At 35.5% G+C, this 20,706-nt stretch overlaps 1 protein-coding gene across 2 annotated transcripts in view; it reads left to right on the forward strand.

Moving 5' to 3' along the window:
* The window catches only part of CSTF3 (cleavage stimulation factor subunit 3), a 50,969-nt gene that overhangs the window by 6,751 nt on the left and 23,512 nt on the right, over positions 1–20,706 (forward strand). For both annotated transcript variants that reach the window (XM_013177689.3, XM_048046742.2), the window contains exons 2-3: positions 3,284–3,385; positions 3,515–3,610. In XM_013177689.3, coding sequence (XP_013033143.1) covers positions 3,284–3,385; positions 3,515–3,610 — 198 coding nt within the window. The remainder of the gene's footprint in view (positions 1–3,283; positions 3,386–3,514; positions 3,611–20,706) is intronic.

Below are 20,706 nucleotides of genomic sequence, written 5' to 3' on the forward strand. Positions count from 1 at the left end.
GTAGTTTGCTCTACATGTGGATGGCTCTTAGAAGATTTTATTTTTTTTAACCCAGAGAAAAGGAGAGGGAATGCTCACTGGCCTGAAGAGTTTGGGCATTTTCTTACTGGTGACGTTAGATATAAGCAATACCAAACAGTCCATCTTAAAACCCTGACCATATCTCATTTATCAGTTCTGCAGAGCTCCCGTGTTTTTCTTTTGTTTGCATGGATAACTTTTTCTGCTGGTGCTAAATGAGTACTTGGTAATTTAAGACATTAGCCCTTCAACTTCTTTCAAATAAAAGAATCATGATTTTCTTATGCTTCCTACATGGATTAGGAGTCCTATATCACACATACAACATTAATGTAGGATTACTGGGATTATGCATCGTGTCAGCAGTTATTTTTGCAGTAGCTTAATTTATTGCAGCCATTCTGAGGTTATTGCCCTGTATCTGCATGGGTGAAATTAACTTCCTGGAAGCCCTTAACTGTTTTGCAGCAGCATCAGCTGAGTTAAGAGTGTCACATTGAAAGGTTTGAGGTAATACAGCTGAGCTACTGCTGAAAGAGTTGAGATGCACTACAATGCTCCATTCTACTTCTTCCCGTTTGGAAGTGACTAGTTGCAGTAGAGAACCCGGTGGTTGAAGAAATGTTTCAATTGTTGTGTAGCGTAGAGCAATAAATTGTAGCCAGTGTTAATAGTGCTCCTAAAAACTAGGCGTTTCTGTCTAATTGAATAATGAATAATCTGTGCGTGCTTGAATATTTGAGAAAAAGAGATTTCACTGAGCCAGAATACAATGAGAAGCAATGCTTAACCACTGCTGTGGGGCAAATTTGAATTTAGTGCTTTACTGAATAAAAAAACCTGCAGTTTTGGGTCACCTGTAGAGATAATTTACATAAATTGTTTTTTAAGTTTGGAAAATTCAGATTCAGTGCTGTCGTCCATAAGTTGAAATAAGCTCATGCATGCATGTCTTTTTGGAAAAAAATAACGTCACTAGTTCATTTCATACTGTTTCACATCCTAGAGCTGTGTTACTTCAACTACTGTCTGCAGTATTGCCCAGTCAGCATTTCAATGGACTTGGAGATGTAAAGATGTTCATATGGAGATTTATAAATTTACTACTTTTGAACTGACAAGATTGAGCTAAATTTTTAAATGTAATTTGTTATAAAATTAATTTTACAAATTAATTTGCTGTGGGATGTGATACTTGCCTTCAAAGTTACACTGCTTTGCACCAAGCAATTACTGTTAAGAATGACTCAGAGCTGAATTAAAAAGAATAATGGTCTTCATACATAAACTCCTATAAAGCATGTTCTACGATTTTTTTCTTTCCCTTTCACACATGACTGCTCGAACACATCAGTGTAACGCTTCAGCAACATTCTTGATCATTTGTCCATTTTACAAGTAAAAAAAAAAAAACACTAATTTGAAGTCTTAAGGCAAATAACTTGATTTGTATTCTGCTAGTAGGACTGACAGGAAAATTAGTAGTGCTGAGAAATATTAAAAATACAGTAACCTTCTGAAATGATAAAAGTTGAATTATCACATAGAACATAAGTAACTTCAGTATAGTAGTATATCTGCAAAGGTTAATAAAACCGAATTGGGGTGGAGGGAGGAAGAGGACCTGCTGAAAATAAAGTTGATATTCCTAGGTAGGAATGTCTTACTTGCAGGCTTACTGTGTTTGCTATCTTCAGCTTTTTCTTGTTTTAAAAATCGTGTTGCACAATACTTTGCTGGCAGCTTACCTTCTTATAACACTACTGTAATGGTTCTGTTTATTATTGCATTGAGGAATAAATGATTTTCCAGTAAAATCCATTAATAATACCTTGGGTTTTTACTCTTAGAATGTCTGGTCCTCAGAAGTGATGTGCAATAACGATGCTTGTTAATTTCATGAGAAATCACAACTCTGTAGTGTTATGCATGTCTAGTTGCCTTCTCTTTTTTTTGTGTATGATGAAACCTTTGATAGAGGTGAGCATTAGTTCTCTCTGTCCTGCTTACTGTCTTTATAATCGTCAGAGCTATATATTGGCCTAGATGCAATATTAAGAAGTAAAATGACTTCCTTGAAATAATCTTACAGCAGCTGACAGGTTTTTTTAGTGTTCTGTACAGTAATAAGTCACCGTCCTCCTGTACAATACAGAATGGTATATTATAACAGTAAATATGTAGATAACTTGTAAAATTTCTCCATAAATATTTTATAGTAATAGTATAAATACATATTATTACTGCATGAGAGCAAAGCATACTTAATCATATGATTTGGAACTGCTAACAACTGCCTGAAAATGAGCCAAGTTCAGAACGTTCGTAAAAAAAAAAAAAAGTACACAGGTCAGAACAGTATTTCACATTTAAAAAAGCTTCATAGCATTTGGGGTTGTAATAAGCATGCATTTAAAAGGCTTGAGTGGATGTGATCATTATAGATAGTAATTCTGTTTTCATATACTTCATGCCAACAGCGTTAAATGTAGGGATTTTTTTCTGGAGATCCTAAAGATATTTCCACGAAAACAACTTCAAAAGAAAATTTCAACCTATACTGCAAGAGTAGCTTTATTAACAAGTTAACATTCAATTTAGTACAGATTTTAGTATCAAAAAAAGGTTTTAAACTCAAATCTGAATGTCTCAGTGTAAAGAAAATGTTTTATGGTAGGTAGTGTCAAAGCTACAGGAGGGCAACTAAGAATTTGCTGATTGAAAGATCAGGAAATGAACCAAAAAGAAATTGTGCTTAGATAGCATGTAAGTGTTGCTGCTAGAACTGTCATCTCCTAGTTTTGTTGTTAAATCTGTAACCTGTGATATGAAATACTTACTGTCTTGCCTATGCAGAATGATTCAAGCAGTAAACTGGATTTGTTTGGCTGAGGGCTGTAATACAAAAATCAGTTTGAATTTACTTAAGCCATCTTAAAAGTTTCAGGTCAGTGAAACTGTTTGAAGTTCATAGTGCACTAAGTTTTCTGGCAAACTTGAGTTTGTTCTAGTGTTCTAAAATGACTTAGTTTAGTCTAGCTTTTTGCTGGCTTACCAGATGTGTAGAGCCTGTGGTAAGAATACATTATCTTACTGAAACAACTTGCTTTTACAGATAAAATTACAATTAGCTCCAGCATAAGAATCTGAAGTCTGGAATGTTACGTTGTCAGTGTGTTGTCATTAGCTTGACCTTGTAGCTGGGATTGAATTTGTGAAACTCTACTTGTGATCTCTTATGTCTTCTCTCTAATTTTTCTAGGCTGCCGAATATGTCCCAGAAAAAGTGAAGAAAGCTGAAAAGAAATTAGAAGAGAATCCATATGACCTTGACGCTTGGAGCATTCTCATTCGAGAGGCACAGGTTTAGTGACATAGGATTACATTTCCTTATCTATGGTCCACTCACACTATTTGGTTCTGGAGTAAAATCAGCATATTCATTTACATAAATCATAATATTGTAAATGCTGTTTTGATTTTCAATTTTTAGAATCAACCTATAGACAAAGCACGGAAGACCTATGAACGCCTTGTTGCCCAGTTCCCCAGTTCTGGCAGATTCTGGAAACTGTACATTGAAGCAGAGGTTAATATTTTAACATTCTTTCTTATATAACATTTAATAGGAATTTAAGTTTACACTCTCATAAGCATAAATAAGATAGGCACATACAGTCTACAGACAGGGGGATTTAAAGTATACCTTGCATTTATTTTGTAAAATAGGTACAAAGGAGTAATTAAAATGAATTCTAAAGTATTGGGTCTTTTATGAGATGATGATTGTTGCATTATGGAATTGCAACAACATTAAAACAGTTTCACTGGTATTGGAGTGCTTTAGCCTTTTCTTTACTTGTCGTGTCAATTTATTGCCTCCCGTGTCATTTATTTAGAGGACATTTTTTTATTCATACGTACAACTTTATTTGACTTTCTGTGGATGTTTGGATCTTTTAATATTTTTGCTTCCATAGGGAATTGAGTATTTCTGTGAGTAGTGTTTTCAGGGAGGGTGTGGGATGGGGATGACAGCTGAGTTCTGGAACAACAATGCTGGGAAAATGTCTTAGCACTACTCATTAGCTGCAGAAATCCGAACAAAATTGGGATTATTCACGTAACTATAAAACTACAGCATTTTTGTACCCACTAAGTGCATTGACCAGTTAAACTTTAATGATGTGCTATGAAATATACTCTAGTGTGGGTATTTTTTTTAATTTTCTGAAACTATTTTATAACAATACACATACTTTTCATGGGCATCTTTTAGCTGCACATTTTTCTTGAGACAAGTCTTCTGAACAAGTGGTGGGGACCTGTGTTTCGTAGATAAGAAATGAGCTAGCTAAATTTTTTACTATTTTATGTGAAAATTGATAAGCAGCAATCTTGAGTGGCAAAACTTCATTGTATAGTTATCATATTTTACATTAACTTAAGAATCCAAATGCATCCTGGCAGTAAATTTTTAAAGCTTATGAAATAAAACTGGGATCATGGGAACCAAACAGAAAATTTTATATTGCAGTTTGTAGGAAGATGTAATAGTACAACCTCAAATGAAAACTACCGAATGAAATATCCTTGGGTTTACACTATTTTGTTTCTAATAGTTTGTAGTGGTTACTGGAATGTTGGTGATTGGACATATTTGGGAGATTGTGAATGCACTAACACATACAGATGTGAATTTTTCCTTTTGGCACCCTGCAGGCAAATTCATTAGCCTCTTGTACCCTTCAATGTTTGCTATAGAATCTAGACTTAAGAATCTAACCTAATTCGAGGATTACCTGAAAGTTGCCTGAGTTCTGTGGGATTTGGTGGCTATTTACAAGTTTTATCTTTCCCATGACTCAAATTTAAGAGGTGAATAAGACCACCTCAGAAAGTCTGTACTATGTACTACATCTTAGATCATTCAGCAGAAAGTATTGTTATCAGTGTAAGGTTTCTTGTCTGAGTCTTGAACCACGATCAGAGATGAATAGACAGACATTACCTCCCTTAATCAATACCTTTCAACTAATTTATAATCTAATAGTATTTAGAACCACGAACAGTGGCAAAGCTTAAACAGTCTAGGATGTAATTCTTAAGTGCTTCTTCAAGGAGAGAAGATGAGCTTCTACACGGCTGGTATGGTAACCAAGTAACACAAGGTAAACTTGAGAAGGAGACAGTTGGCAGTAAGATCACTAGCTTGTGCGTGCACGCGTGCGTGTGGGTGTCTGTCTATAATTACACTCGAAATATAAGAGAAATGGAATATATGATTCTGTTACTCAAAAAATTGGAAAAACGTGAATTGTGGAGATCTGGTAGAGGTTACACTTGGAATGGGTTATGCTTAGAAGAAATGCAAGGGGTTATATTTTGGGAACTTATCTGAGGAGGACATTTTTTAAACTCCAGTTATGACTTATATTTCCAACTTTTCTTTCCTGTTCCCAGTAATTCTTTCAAAACTCACTTAGTTACTGATACAACTCCTAATCAACATGCTTATATCTGCCTGTTTCAGTATATGTAACCATTTATGCCTGCAAGCCGAAATAACTTCCCGTTTCCAAATTCTTCACTAAAAAATATATTCACACAATTGTACACTGTTGTCAGTGTTGTTTAAAGTTGTACATCATATGTGCAGTCCTGTCAGAGTAAATTCAAAGTGAAATGTTCTCTCAAATGTTCCTTTAACAGTATGAGCATAAGTTAAATTATTTTTTTCTAAGTCTACCTGACATAGCTAGAGGAATTGCTTTGAGGCTTCTTTTCTCACAGCCTTAAGATGTACAAGGAATATATGGAAGGTACTTCCCGAAATCCTTTTTCCATTGGAAATCCTAGCATTCTCCTGCTGCTATCAGGTTTTCCTTGGATACTTCAGAATTACAGATCTTTCCAGCCTTGAGTTGGGAAAGTAAACTTGTGGTAAATCTGTGTTTAGCATTGCTTTTGATTCACTTTCACTGCCTCCGTATTTAAATCTGGAAATTGCTACATCTTCAGTTATCTGTGAGGTATGTTTTTCCTGATGCCAGAACAAGCATATCACTTTCCTCTTTAACAGAACTTCTTTCCTCTTGGTGTCAGAAAGAGAGGAAGGTGAGGGCTGTTTTCTGGCAGGTTGTCTTTCACTGGATAGTTCTGTCCACTGAACTACACAAGTCTGAGATGAATATCGTTACATAGCGTTGTTCGATTATTGGAAGATGAGCTAGGGTAAAGGTTATGATTGTGGCCTCATGAAAAATGATTTAGCCCTGTAACAGATGTTCTTCATAAAAATATTAGAAATATTTAAATTTCCCTTTGTCTAACTTGAGGAGTGTGTTCTTTTCAGTTACTTCCAATCTTCAAGTAAAAATAATTGTTTATAAGCTATATGAACAAAAACTGTTGCCATGCATACGCTGGTTCATTTTGTAGTGTGAAACTTAATTGCAGACCTTACTGCTGTGATTACTTTTTTTTATGACAGTGTTACTCACTGTCTCTGTTTTATTTTACTGTATTACTTGGTTCCCTAGTGGAATATAGTGTAAAGCAGTGCTCAGCACTTAGTATATCATCTAATGTGTTGCCACTGGTGTACAGACTTTGCTGAATTAGCTGAATACTCTGTTTCCATTTTGTATGCCAAGCACTGATTCTGGTCTCTGATTATGACTGATCACTGTCACTGATCTCTGGTTATGGCTGGTTTGGCAGTCATTTGAACAGGGAAATTAACTGGGAAGAGCACACTGACACTTTGCTGTGTGGAACTTTAATATTAAAGTTTGGATTTGTCAAAAAGAAATTTTGATTCTCACACTTTATTTCTTCTGACATTCAGAGAAGCAGTTGCAGGATGTGGAATTAGTAGAATTGGATAAGGTGTCTCCTGGCTCACAACATTTTGGGGTCATAGCATTTAAATGCTTAAGGCTTGTGAAAATAGAGTTTGGTTAGTGAATTAGACTAATTATTTTTATACATTTTAACAAGTAAAAGTAGTTAACTATATATTTATCATCTCTCCAAACTTAGGAATTGGAGCAGTTATATTACTCTTGTTACTCAGACTGTTTTCTCTACTTGCTTGAAGCCCATTTTTCTCTTGATACTTTTTCCATAAAAATCTACTTCCAGAAAACTTGAATCAATTCACATCAGTGCCTCTTTCACAATTTTAAAAACGATCATGTAAGTCTGTCCCACGTGTACCATGATGTTAAATTAATAGATCACATGATCTGGATTCTATCCTGCTCTGCTGATTTGCTGTGCCTTTTTGGTAAGTTATTTAACCTGTTTTTACCATTATTAAAACACAGATACCTACCTACCTCACAGGGTTGTTGTGAGGCTCACTTAATGATTAAAGTGCTTTTGGCATCTGGCTAAAAGGTGCTGCAGAAATGTAAAAATAAATTGTTGTAATATACCCTGTGATGCTCTAGGCCCAGCTGTCTGTTACTGTTTCCTCTGTCTCTTTGATTGTTTGACCAATCTTTTAGATACTGAAAGACCTGTTAATTCCTTTCATACACTTGAAAGAACTTTCACTTTACTGGTGGTGTAGGTATTTCAGTAGTTCTGCAACAAGCATTTGACATCATTGCCTTTTTGCTTCTAGTTTCCCTTGAGAAATCACTAGGTTGACAATCCTTTTAAGCACGTTTATTAAACTATGTTCGTATATTTGCAACACTTTATGAATTTTTAGCTGCTGACAGGTTGAATTGAAACTTTAATTGTCCTGAATGTTTCAGGCCAGTTCACACCACACCTTTTTACCTTTTCTGTTGGGCATATTTCATTATATCTTGGTCACTTTGAACTGTTGTTAGTAGGCACTGAAAGTTTTCTATAATTAAAGATTTAAAAGTCATAAGCACAAGACAGTTGTGACAAATATACCCACATCTAGAAACAATAAATACAAAACTAGTAAATTGCATGTAAAGTGTTTGGCTGTTAATATGTATTTTTCATCTTGCAATTTTTTTTCCAAGTAAGACCTCTGTGTTACTGCTTGTTCTAAACAAATGAAACTAGATACAATTGTTCAGATAATTTCTATTTGATATGAACATTTTGAATTTTAGATGTCTAAGTAACAAAACCGATGCTGTATGAGGGTTCAGATGGTGGGCCCAAGGCTTAGGGTTGATTGTTTTGCATTTCATCATATGCAATACATCAGTATCTTTAATTCGTGTAATTCACGCTGGTGTGGATACTAGTCAGAATGTATCATTTAACATACTTGTATATGAAAAATGTAAATAAAACCATTTAGAAAAATTGTTTTTGTTTAAAATGTTTGTGTTTCTTCCAAGCATTTTCTTCCCGTTTTACTTTAATCTGTTTCTGAGTTCAGAAAAAAAATTATTACGCTTCCAGAATACTTCTGCTTGGGGAGAAATGGGAAATGACATCTGTCAGGATCAAGTTGGAGTGATCAGAAGTCATAGTAAAATAGACTTCTTAGATGAGATTCTGTTTAGTGGTTCTTTCAGTTGAAAATATTGTATATATTGCTAGCCAATATGTGTAAATTTCTTATGGGAAAACATATCCCATATCACTCCCCTTCTGCCCCCACCTCCCCTATTTTACCACATTTCTTATAGAAAACTTCTGCTTTTGAGAAACCGTTGTGCAGGTGCTCTGTACAAACATCCATATTGCACATTCTTGACTACCTCAGTCTGAGACTTTTAATCTTTTTTTACAACTGTATTATTTATGATCTTTTCTTATTCATGTGTGGACTTGTTCCATTCCTGTTAATAAATGTTGTTCTGTCTGTGTGATTATTGTAGACTTGCACTAGAAATTAAATGCAACTTCTTTCCTGTCTTTTCTGCTCAATATGTAAATACAGGCATATACACCTTGCATAGTTGCCATGGTCCTATAATATGTGTAATATCAGAAAGCTATCCACATAATTGACATTGTTAGTTTCAGTTGGTGTGGTACAATAGTAGTGGATTTACAGATAACTTCTGTATTTGATCATAAAAATAACATCATGGGAAAGTATTAGGAGTTTTAATTTTGAAGTGGAAGTGATGCTTAACGGAGAGATTACTTTGAACCTTCTATAGTATGTTGCTGTTTTCACATGAATAAACATGGACTGCTTCTTGTTCTGTCGTATTCTTTCAATGTGGGGTGACAGAAACATATTGGAAATGTTAGTTATATAAAACACTTGTTCACAACACTTTTGAAGTCTCACTTCCAAGTGTAACGAAGACAGTGACAACTTTCCTCATTGTGTGCTTTCTTTTGTTGAGTTCATGTGCTGATCCTTTTACTGATGTTCTGAAAGGTGGGGGGGAGAAGTGTGTGTGTCAGGTGAGACCCAAATGTCAGCTTCTTTCCAATGTCTGAACCTGAAAGATCCTATCGTAAATACAGAGCTTTCATATGAATCACATATTAGCTACATATTATCTGGATCGATGAAGGAGCTGTAATTTGAAGTAGTGTATCATAATTTCTCATTCCTTTCTACATCTTTTCCAGCTTCCAGTTGTCAGCTGGTTGAGTTCCTTGTTGATCTGTCTTCAGGTTTTGAGAAGCCCGCTGGCTGTGAGGACACTTTCTGCTAAACTGTATCTGTTAGTGCTACTGCATAAAACAATTCATTATTTGCTCCAGAATCTCTTTGCAGATTATGAAAAGGCTTTTGAGTCACTGCTGCAATGAAACACAGTGGCTTCTCTTAACTAGCAACTTCTGTGAAGGCAATTCTTTCATTCTGTGTGCCGTTCAATATGCATTCTTTAAGAGTATGCATTGTTTTTTTTCCCCTTATTAGCGTATGCTTTTTCTTGATGATAGTTCAATGTGACAAGTGTTCCACATCCAGTTTTGGAATTCTGCAATGAAGCGTTGTGTAGTTAACACAGCAAGCTTTGACATTTTTCCATTCTTACATAAAACAATTCAGAAGTGAGATGTACACAGAATCCGTTGGTACATGACTGTACCATTGTACAGGAGGCATCCAGGTATTTTTTGTGGCATATCTTGTACATGCAGTTATCTTCATGTTAAAAGGTCTTATAATGATTGGAATCGGATTCATATTGGGCTTTAACCGGTTTGGTAATAATAAATGCTCGTAACGGATGTATGAGAGCATTTGCAGAGTTCATTGGAACTATGCTGTCAGAAATGTTTCCATTTAAGGGCAGGCATTTTAAGTAGAAAGATGCTCTTCTCATTTAATTCATGGACAGTTTTCAGTAATAGTATTACAGAAGTCCCGTTGCCTCTAGATACGACTTCTTAATAGAACTTGCTTCTAACCTGAAGTATGAACACTGGATCAGGCTTTAGGTGTGTTCTCTTAGAAGCAGGTTGTTCGGAGCCAGCCGACAGGGCCCATGTGCTAATATTATTTTTCACAAGTTCCAGTGAACACATTACTGATCACACATTAAAATATGTTTTCAGTAGATCTTTCAACCAAAGCTCTTGTAGATAGACTGCTAGGCTGAAGACTTTCACAGTTTAAACATGTTGAACTTTCTCCAAAGGGAGGAGAGCTAGATTTGTTGATGGGCTGAGGAACTGTAGTAACTTTATTCGTACCTTCAACCTTAGCCTGTTTCAATAAGACCGTTACAGAGCTTCCAGATGTAAAGCCTGTAGAGGCTTTTATCGTTATGAATTCAAGCTGTTCCTCTGAATCAACCCATTTGGAAAGTTCAGTAGTGTGGTGCCATTTTACCTTGTTTGACTCCTGTAATGTGACCACATAAAACTTCCTGAGCAGATTAATCTCTTCAGATTCCCCATGGTTTGCATTACTTGAATGCATGAAGTAGGGAATATGAGGTAGAGAATAAGAAAGAAGCAGTGCGTGAATCCGGATAGAGCAGTGACTGCACACACTTTGAAGTGTTAAGCCATGAGTACAGCAGAACAAACTTGCTGTAAACAGTCAGATACTTTTGTATTGGTTTATGCAAGAGTGGACATCAAATACATTCAAAAAATACTTCTGTAATCATGCATTTGGACTAGAAAGGCAACTTGCAAAATGGTGCCTAGTTAAGTGGTTTATTTCTTTCTGAGTCAAGACTAACAAAAGCATCAAATTCAAATACCACGTCTTATAGAAGTAAAGGTTTTCAATCACTGTTCAAGTGTTTAAACAGTTTTTTAAAAAAAAACAAAACTCTTGAGATTAAAATGGGTTACATATGCAAAAGTGAGGCAGCAGGTTTTTAGTGTGCTGTCCTGCAGATACAACATATATGGTCCAGTTATCTGGTAGTGAAGTAGCTTTGTTGTGCTCAGTGGAGCTACATTTATACATAAAACTAAGTATATTTTAAAAGTTTGTAGTGTGACCTGGTAGTAAAAAGGGCAACCTGGCTGCAGCTGAGTCTTAGTTCCCTTTTCCTTAAGAAAAGGGAAGATGCTATGTCAAAGAACAAAAATTCCTAAAGCTTTTGTTTTCTCACACTATATTTTTTTGTGTTTTTTCTTCTTGGAGGAAATAGTGTGGTTACAGTTGGTGGCATTTTACAGTGCATATAAGGGTGCTGGTACAACTTCCTATTAAGTTCTCCCTTAATTTAGGAGTTCAGTTTAGCATATAAGAAAATATGTATTAGTGTACTGCTTTTCACCCCTTCTCCCCCCAGTTGGGGAGAGCATACATACTCGATTTTATTTTTCAAAATTATTTCAAATTGGCTTTGGAACTAGTAAGTGACTGGTCCTGGTTTAACACTGATGCAATTCATCTCATTTCTGCTTTCAGGATATCTGAAGGGCAGGCAACAAACGTATTTGGCTTCTCTCAAATTCTGCATCCCTAGAGCTTTTGTTAGAGGCTTGGTCCCCAGTATATACGTGCATTATATATGTTAATTAACTAAATGATGGGTAGGAAGAAATCAAAAAACCATACTTAATATATAATGAGCTAAAGTAATCAAGTCACCATTTTAAATAAATTTTTAATATTTTGATTATTTTAGTTTTTATGGCTAAATGAAAACGTGCTGTAGGCTCCATTTATGTGGATTCCTCAGGAATCTCTCAAACTATGTATGTATACATGCAAGGTTGTATGACTAGGTGACCTCCAGAGGTCCCTTCCAACCTAAGACATTTCTGTGATTTTCTAATATATGGTTATGTAATGAAGTTGCACAGCCCAATTCATTTTCTTTTAAAATCATGCTAAATAGAAATCTGAGTATATCAGTACAAATTGCCAACAGTTAGTATACTTAGGTTATTTAAAAGCTTGTAGCTACTCGTGTAACTTAGGAAAATAATTAGTGCATAATCTTAAAGTTGAATATATTTAGAATTACAAAAAATGACAATTTTTTGTGTTATATACAAATCCTGAGTGAAACGTGATGATACTGTGTGTAAATGAGTGGGGAAAAACTAAGCTAGATTTACTGCTTTACTTTTTTTCTTAAACTCTGTAGCTGAGCATAGGTCTTCCTTTTCCCATTTTGTGTCCCTGTCTATCAAAAAATTATTTTTGTATGTTTTCATAGAGGAGAGAGAGAAGTGCATTTACTGTTTAAAAAAAAAAAAAAGACTCTTGCAGCGTGCCCTTGCAATGCACCCATCAGATGACAAAGAAGTCCCAAGAATCCTTATGAAGAAAAAAAGCTGTCTTTGGATAGTTGAGATGTTCTTTGTATTTAAGAAGTGTATTTAAGAAGCATGCTTCTAATTGCTGGGTTTGATGGGGAGGAAAGGGAGGAAGATTCCCTAAGAATGGAATAATATATTTGTATTTTTATCTACTTTTCTGAAATTTTCTTGACTTTATTTAAACGAAATATGCAGAAGTAATCTATGACAAACTTTTTTACATCCTAAATATTGCAGAAGTCTGGTGCTCTTAACATCACTTAATTACGCTTGTGCATCTTCACGGATGCTGATGTGTTTGTAACGTGTACCCCTTACAAATGCAATACCATGTAGCAGCCTGTACCATGCAGTGTGCTGCATGAACAGTTCTGGATTTGTTTTAAACTTTCCCTGAAATATTGCAATGAAATCCCTGAAGTTTAGTTACTCTCTGCAGCTTATTTTGTACTGTATCAAGGATAATTAGAAGATAAAATTCAGTTTATTTGTACCATGCAGGAGCTTAAGGTATAAGAAGCCCTTTCACTGATGTTTCTATTCTGGAGAAAAGAATAATACTAACATGAGTAGGTTTTCATCTACTTAAAGGTGGAGTGCACTTTTAATAATATGAAAGTAATGTAAGTTGAAGATGAGCTACAGTGTTTGAGCAAAAGTTTACAGAAATTTGCTTTTGTAAAGCATCCTCCTCGAGGAATTTCAGCTTGCAATTTCCTTCTCTTGGCTATATTGATTGGCACCTCTCTACAGCTTTTCCATAGACAACACAGTAACAGTTGTAGTATGAGCATTATGCTTCAGAAGTCTACCTGTATAGCCCAATAGTGCTAACAAGTTCATGCACAAAGAAACATTTCCTTAATACTAAATTAGCAAGCCTTGTACCTAGAGCCCTAGTCTGTTTTAATTTTGCTAGGGGAAATCCATAATTCTAGTAGACTGGCTGTGGCTTTAGGAATTATAAATTCTGGCTACTTGTAAAATTGTGCTAGAAATGCTTACTTCATGGTGATGACGATATACCAAGTAACTGAAAGGAAGTACAATTTGCTTATATTGAAGAAATTCAGGTTTCAAATAGACAGGTCTTAAGTAGGGATAGATCTTCAGAAGTGCAAGTAGGTACCCCTGACAACTCTAGTTGCCACTTAAACTTTTGTTATGTAAGCACACTCTAACATAGTTCCCAACAAATGACTTTTTGGTCCTGTTACACAAAAGCATGTAAAATCATTTTAAACAGAGCAGTGTCCCTCAACTCCTCCTTCAAAAACAAACAAACAAACAAAAGGAATTGTTGCCCTGTTAAGTGCGTGTTATTTGCCTGTTGTTGCCAACTAGCTATCGTTATTCAGGGAAGTGTTATCAATGTTTGTCAACGGGAGTGCAGCACAACAGTACATAAGTAGGATGGGCAGTATAAGTTTAAAACCTCAGAATATTCCATGGTATTTGCCCTTGATGAAATTTCAGTGATGGCAAGCCTGAGCAGGAAACTGACTGCACTATTTGTTGTTAAAGGTTAGAACTTCATTTCTCCAATATAAGTTGTGACTAAACACTATTTAGGTTTTGCATTTTTGTAAATTTGATTTAAGGTTAGTATTTTAAAATGATATCCCCCACACTTGTGTGTTAAAAATGGTTTTTAAAATGGAAATAGCATGGAATATTTAAGTTAGGTGACAATTTAATTGAGCAGAAGTATTTTCCTTGCACTAAGAGCAGATGGAGGTAAGTTTCTTCATGATGCCACAGAGTTTCTGCTGTTCTTGCTGCTTGTCTTCGCTGTTAAAAAAATAAAATACTAGTGCATAAGAAACCTCACCTATTTACAAAAAAAAAAAAGGCATAATCTTAGATATTCATCAGTTCACTGATGTTTCCTATATTCAGTTTTCTCACCAGAAAGGTTTTGTTATGTTCTTTTTCATATTTCAGAAATAATAGGAATAAGGTCAGTCTGGTTTTTTTCATTTATAAAAGAGAAAAATATGTGTATTTTTAAATCTGGTTTTGTTATTTTTGTTGATCATTGGTCTGAATGCAACGAAGACCACACTGGTGAGTTGTTACCATTAACCTGCATGATGGACTTCTAGCAGTCTGTCATTTCTGCAAAAACTTCACAGTTGAAATATTTCATTGCTCTTGGAGTGTGCTTCTGTACCTCCGACATAAGAAATCTTGACTTAATGTTAGTATGCGCCAACTATTTGAATTCAGCACTGAATCTGTATTTTAATTTTCTCCCAGGCTGGCAGAGTTGCTAAAACCTCTGTAGATTATGGTTTTTCACCTGTGTGAGCAGAGTTTTCTCTACAAACTATGTTCAAGGACAATTCTTTGCTCAAGTGCTGGTTGATTCAGTGTATCAGAGAGATTCCATAGTAATACTTCACCATGTGGCCAAATCTTCAGACTGGATTTTTAAGAATGCTGAATCGTCATGATGATGTACACCAAAATGAGTGCAAGCACCATCTTCCTCCGACACGAGGCTAAGGTTAGAGTGAGGGGAAATTCACGTCATCTTTAGAACCTTGTCTGTCTTGCTGTGAGCTATATCTTCTCAATCTGGGTAGTTTACGTAATGTTTTAGTAGCGGTGCCCTGTTTTTTACCAAACCAAATATTTTTTGCCAGTGATGAAATGATCGGTTAAGCTACTCTGTTAATTACATGTTATTTCTACAGATGATGGTGGTTTGGTGTTCTTGTGCGCTTGATGTGCTTAGATCAGATCAGATGCCACTCTTGGCATCCTGGCTTAACGGGCCAAATAAAACAAAGGACAACTTCCAAACTACCATAATTTTGTATAAGGTGCGCGTCTGTGCAGCAAATTGGATGCAAGAGATCGTACATAATGGTTTTTAATTCAGTTTTTGAAACTGACAGACATTTTGCATTCTTTAATGCGCATCCTGTTCTGTACTCTGCTGCCCAGTCTTTGTCCAATACCAGTATGTTAGCAGTTAAAGCGGAGTCCTCAGGGACTGGATCATATTTACCAGGTGTCTGTCTACTGAAGAGGCTTTTTTTTTTTCCACATGAGTTGAGAACTGCTTACTCTGGGTTTCTGAATTACCAATTATAGCAAAAAAAAAAAAAAAAGTTGAAAATGCTCAATTTGAGGAATAGGAGAAGGAATATCAAACTGGCTGGGTCTCTGCTGTCTCTTACAGCAGCTTCCTAGACTGTCTGATTCTACATGAACATCACTTCGTGGTTCCAGGGTGTAGAAGCAAACTAATTTTTAACGGTGACAAGCAATAGAAGAAATAAGTTGATTAATATCAAATGGTTTGTTCCTGAAAAGAAACTTTAATTATTCAGAGTGCTCTCTGGCAAGAGGGAGAGAACTACCAGCTGTATTTCTTTGGTCTGTGCAAGTATATGTAAAAGCACCTCCCTTCCTCATCAGTAAGCAGGTGTTTCTTTCTAGGTTAGGGTCAAGACTAACCTTTCTTTGGCAAGTCTGTGCATTTACCTGTGCAAGTACTCATTTCAGATCCCTATTGGATCAAGACACTGAAGTATTCTTTTAGGTAAATAATGCAATATTTGTGTGTGTAAGGCCTTTGGTGTTAGGTAGCCTTACTTTCAAAAGGTGATAGTTGTCTTTTAAAAGTTGGCTTGCAGTCACATGCCTTCAAATAACTTTGAAGTCCTTCAGTTTCCATCAACAAAAATCTCATGTATCATCTCAACTGGTTATGTAAATGTTTTAAGTGGGTTCATAAAAATATGCATCAATACTTGTGCCTCTTTGTAAAATAGATTTAGGCAGTACTCGTTTACAGGCAAACTACAGATTGCATCATTTTATCTTGTCATCAACTTTGAATTTGAAATACCTTCCAGTTCATTTTATTCGTTCTTGTGTAGGTAGCCTATTTAGCTTGAGCATATGACCCTACCTTCTGGTATTTGTTCTCTGAATTTGAGATGTGGAAAGATGGGAGGAGACTGGGACAGCAGTGGGAAGGCAGTTGTATTTCATCTGTCTGTTTTGCTAGGCCACGTGGGCTGTGTGTTTCTGTAGGGCTTTTATAATGGGCTTTCGTATTTCATCTTTTCATAAGACATGAAATAAACTAAATGCACCTACCTAGCTGTGGGTGAAATGAACATTAGAACATGACATTTTTATTTTATTGAAATTGGAAGTTAGAGCAGTGCTTCCCTCTGTTTATCTGATACTGATGAATTTCAAGTAGGAATAATGCAATGAATTTATAAAGACTGAAGAAAATGCCTCATGTGAGGTGTAGGTTATTTTGAGTTTACCTGTAAAATTAAAGACTTCAGGGTAAAGGTCTAAAAAAACCAAGATAATCTTACAGTAGAAATGTCGCCTTGAATTTCTAAAGACTGGGGGAATGTGTAATCTGTCTTTTTCTATTCTGTTTCTATTCTTTCTATTCTATTCTAATCTGTATTTTTCTATTTGAGTTTTTCCTCTATGTATTCAATTACTCATGTAAGGTAGCTTAGTAAGTCAATGTTAGCATTAAGTTCAGCTCTCAGATATAAAGTAGATACGCATACATTTTTCTCTTTATCCTGTTTCATGAATAGTGTGACTATTCCCACAGGCAGAAGTCTAGCAGGCTTAGCTTTAACCATTGAAGTCATCAAGTTGAAGTTTAAAAAAGGAAGAAGGGGAAGCCGCTTGAAAAACTTTAATCACACTGTGTTTAAGTGGAAAGAAGGTAGCATAGGACTTAAATATTCTAGGGAAGTGTTTTTTATGCACTAAGCAGTATGATAAGCTGTCATAGTAAATAATTACACTCAAAATCAAGTATTTTAGACTCAAAATCAAGTATTTTAGAAACAGAGGTTGCTGAATAGTTGTGCAAAGTCAGTCCATGTAAATATTATTGGTGGATCCACTCTTTTACCAAAAAAGATTCCCATTGTTCATGTGGTTTTGTATTAGGCAGTTTGTGATCGATCCAAGTAGATATTGAGAAGACACTGCAGTAAAATTCATATGCTCAAAGAAACCATTAATTCTTAGCATTGAGTGCTACTCCTGTAGTGAATTTTGTCTCTTTTACCAAAAGACAAAGATGTGGGCATTGACTTTTCAAATATGATCTTTTCTTTTTTGACATCGTAGATGAGACCTTCCAGTAACTATGACTGAGAATATGCAAACTCATAGGAAACAGTAGAGAAATTTTTTTTTCTAACAGACATACAAAGGGTTTTAATTGGGGCAGCTGCCTGTATTAGAAAAATGCAGTAATTCCCCGTGCTTTAATTTGAATATTACATTGCTGTAGAACAAAAATAGCTCAGTCATCAGGTTAATCTTACATTTCCGAGGCTAATTATTTCCTAGTTTACTAAATGACTGAAAAAAATGTTTCTGCATGATTTCTTAGGAAATCCATGGGAAAGCCAGGATTCAAACCCACATCCCTTCCTTATAACATTTTTGCAGTGTTGCAGCTCAAGTGTACTTGGTGTGGTTTTAATAAGGTTATAGTGTAACACGGTGCACGTCTTGTCAGCTGCAAATTCAGAAGATGAATGCAACGATACAGCCAAGATGCTGAGAAGTACTTGGACATGAGCATTATTCTCCACTATTAACTTTATTGTTTCTGATTCTTATTTTCCTGTGATGAGACAGCTGTCTTCTGTGGTCAAGCAGAGCCCCTAGACGTCCGTGGAGGCCTGTTGGCCATCTACTGGTTTTAACAACATTTGTCTCTGGGCCATTTTTGCAACAAATAATTGGAAAATTGCTCTCTGTGTTCCAGCTGTGGAGACAAAACATTAAGAACAATTTGTCCTCTGCTGACAGGCCAAGCTAGTCCCGCGCTAGCATTGTGACTGTAAGAAGATTATGTTGTATTACATTACAATTACATTTTCTAGTACCGCTCTCCTGTTTGAGAAACTTCTGTTCCTTTTCCTTAGGTTGTCTTTAATTTGAGGAAGGCCTTTTTTAAGACTGCTTTCACTGTAAAAATGAGAGGAATTAGTGTATGGTCTCTGAATTTGACCACTTCAATAGGGCAGTATTTCTTTTGGGTCCTAAAAATTTGATAATTTTGACTACTAACTCTTTTTTCGGTTTTTGTAGACACTCTATTTAAGGTAACTTTTTTCCTCTTCTATATGTATTGCTTTTTTAAGTACATATTCCAAAATCTCTTTAATAAGTAAGAAATTCCTGCTTTTTCAGTTGTATCATGAACATATCTTAGATGGAGGACTATTAAAACTTCCCATACAAAAATTCGAATTATCGGATAACTTCATTCTACAAAAAAAAAACCATAATTCACAGTATGAAATGATTATAGTTGTCAAAACTGTCACTTTCTGTGTTTTTTTTAATGCAAGTGTATTTGAAAATAATGCATTAGAACTGCTTGTAGGCATGCAGTGAGCGTAGTAAGAAGTCATCAAAGTACAGTCCTACCGGGGATCTTACTGCCACCCAAAATGTCCCTTTTTTTCCCCAATTATATCATCAAATTACATTAAAAAAATCATTTTCTTACTCAGATATTTTGAGAATACCAAAATCAAATATGGAACAATTACTTTTTAATGAGGTGCATTATTGTTATGAACACTTATTTCCAATAGTAGTCAAAAGCAACTAGAAGATTTTAAATCAGGAGTCTAAAGGTAGATCTCAGAGCTTTAAAGAGTGAGGTCTGTGTGATGAAACAACTGGCTTTTAATATGATTTCTACCAGGTAGTGATGTCTCACGTGCCTCTTAAGATAAGTTTTCTGTTGCAGCAGTCTGATCCCTGTATTGTTTTTAAGGTCTTAGTATCGCAGGGAATTTTGGGTTACTGGATTAGTGCATTGCTATTGATAGCAGACTGCAGTTTGCAACCTTGAGTAAGATGCATGTAATATTAATAAACTAACTGAAAAAAAAGTGTTAAAGGAATGTGTATGTCCAGTTCAATTGCCAGTGCTAAGAGACTGCTCATCGTATGTGGTTGAGGTTAGATGATGAGTGTAATTTATCCAAGCTTACAAATTGGGGATCTCTAGCTCATTGAGTTGGACTGAGTATCTTGGTTTCTTGCTTACGTCTTAATTTAACTTTTTAACTTGAGTGATCTGCTCAAAAGCTAAGACATCAGGTCCTTATCTTGCAGCCTTTTGTCATGTTAACAGGTTAGCCATGGCTGCTGTTTGCTTTTGAGTCCTATAAATTTGTTTCTCTGACAGTGAAATCAATGTAAAATTAATACTAGGTGAACGAAGACCCGTTGCTTTGTGAAATAGCATGTTTCATAACAACTGCAAAAGGTAGTTGTAGATCTGTTAGCCATCTGAAAACGCTTCCTATTGCTGTTGTAAAATACAAAAGACATGGAGAAATAGAAATGAGACGCAGAAGTGAATTAAAGTACATAGGAAGAGCCAAAGTGGATAAGTCAGGATGGAAGCAAGACAGCTTACAGGACTGTGAATGTTTGGTGACGTTCCCTACTGTGACTTAATGTGAGTATGAAAGTAAAGAGGAAATTATAAGTCCCAGAGCATGTTTAAAATTGACTTTTTATTAAAAGAAAAAAAAGAATTGCAGACAGTCTAGGTATGAAGGTGAATATGGCTAGAAAGGAATGGATAATGGAAAGTATGTTTAGCATTTGTAAACTACTTCATACAGATAATAATTTGATAGTTGGCAAATTTCCTAAATAAAAAAGTGTAGTGATTTTCCTGATTTGGAGAAGATATGAAAAAATGTCTATTGGTTGAAAATAAACATTTATAAAAATGTGTTGTACTATAAAGATGGAGACCAAACTAGCAGAGAATACAGGATTGCCTCACATTGGTTGGAAAAATGCTTGGGAGTGGGTTGTTCACACTTCCTCTTACTCTTACACGAAGAAAGTGCCTTGCTGCGGGACCAAGATGCCAGTATGTTTTGTAAGGAATAGAGGCAGATACTGTTCCTAAAGATTTGTCGGTATGTGGAAATTCAAATTGCAGTAAGGTGTGAACTAAAGCAGACTATCTGTTTAGAGATA

The sequence above is a fragment of the Anser cygnoides genome, chromosome 5 (genome assembly GCF_040182565.1).
Source record: "Anser cygnoides isolate HZ-2024a breed goose chromosome 5, Taihu_goose_T2T_genome, whole genome shotgun sequence".
Taxonomy (NCBI): Eukaryota; Metazoa; Chordata; class Aves; order Anseriformes; family Anatidae; genus Anser; species Anser cygnoides.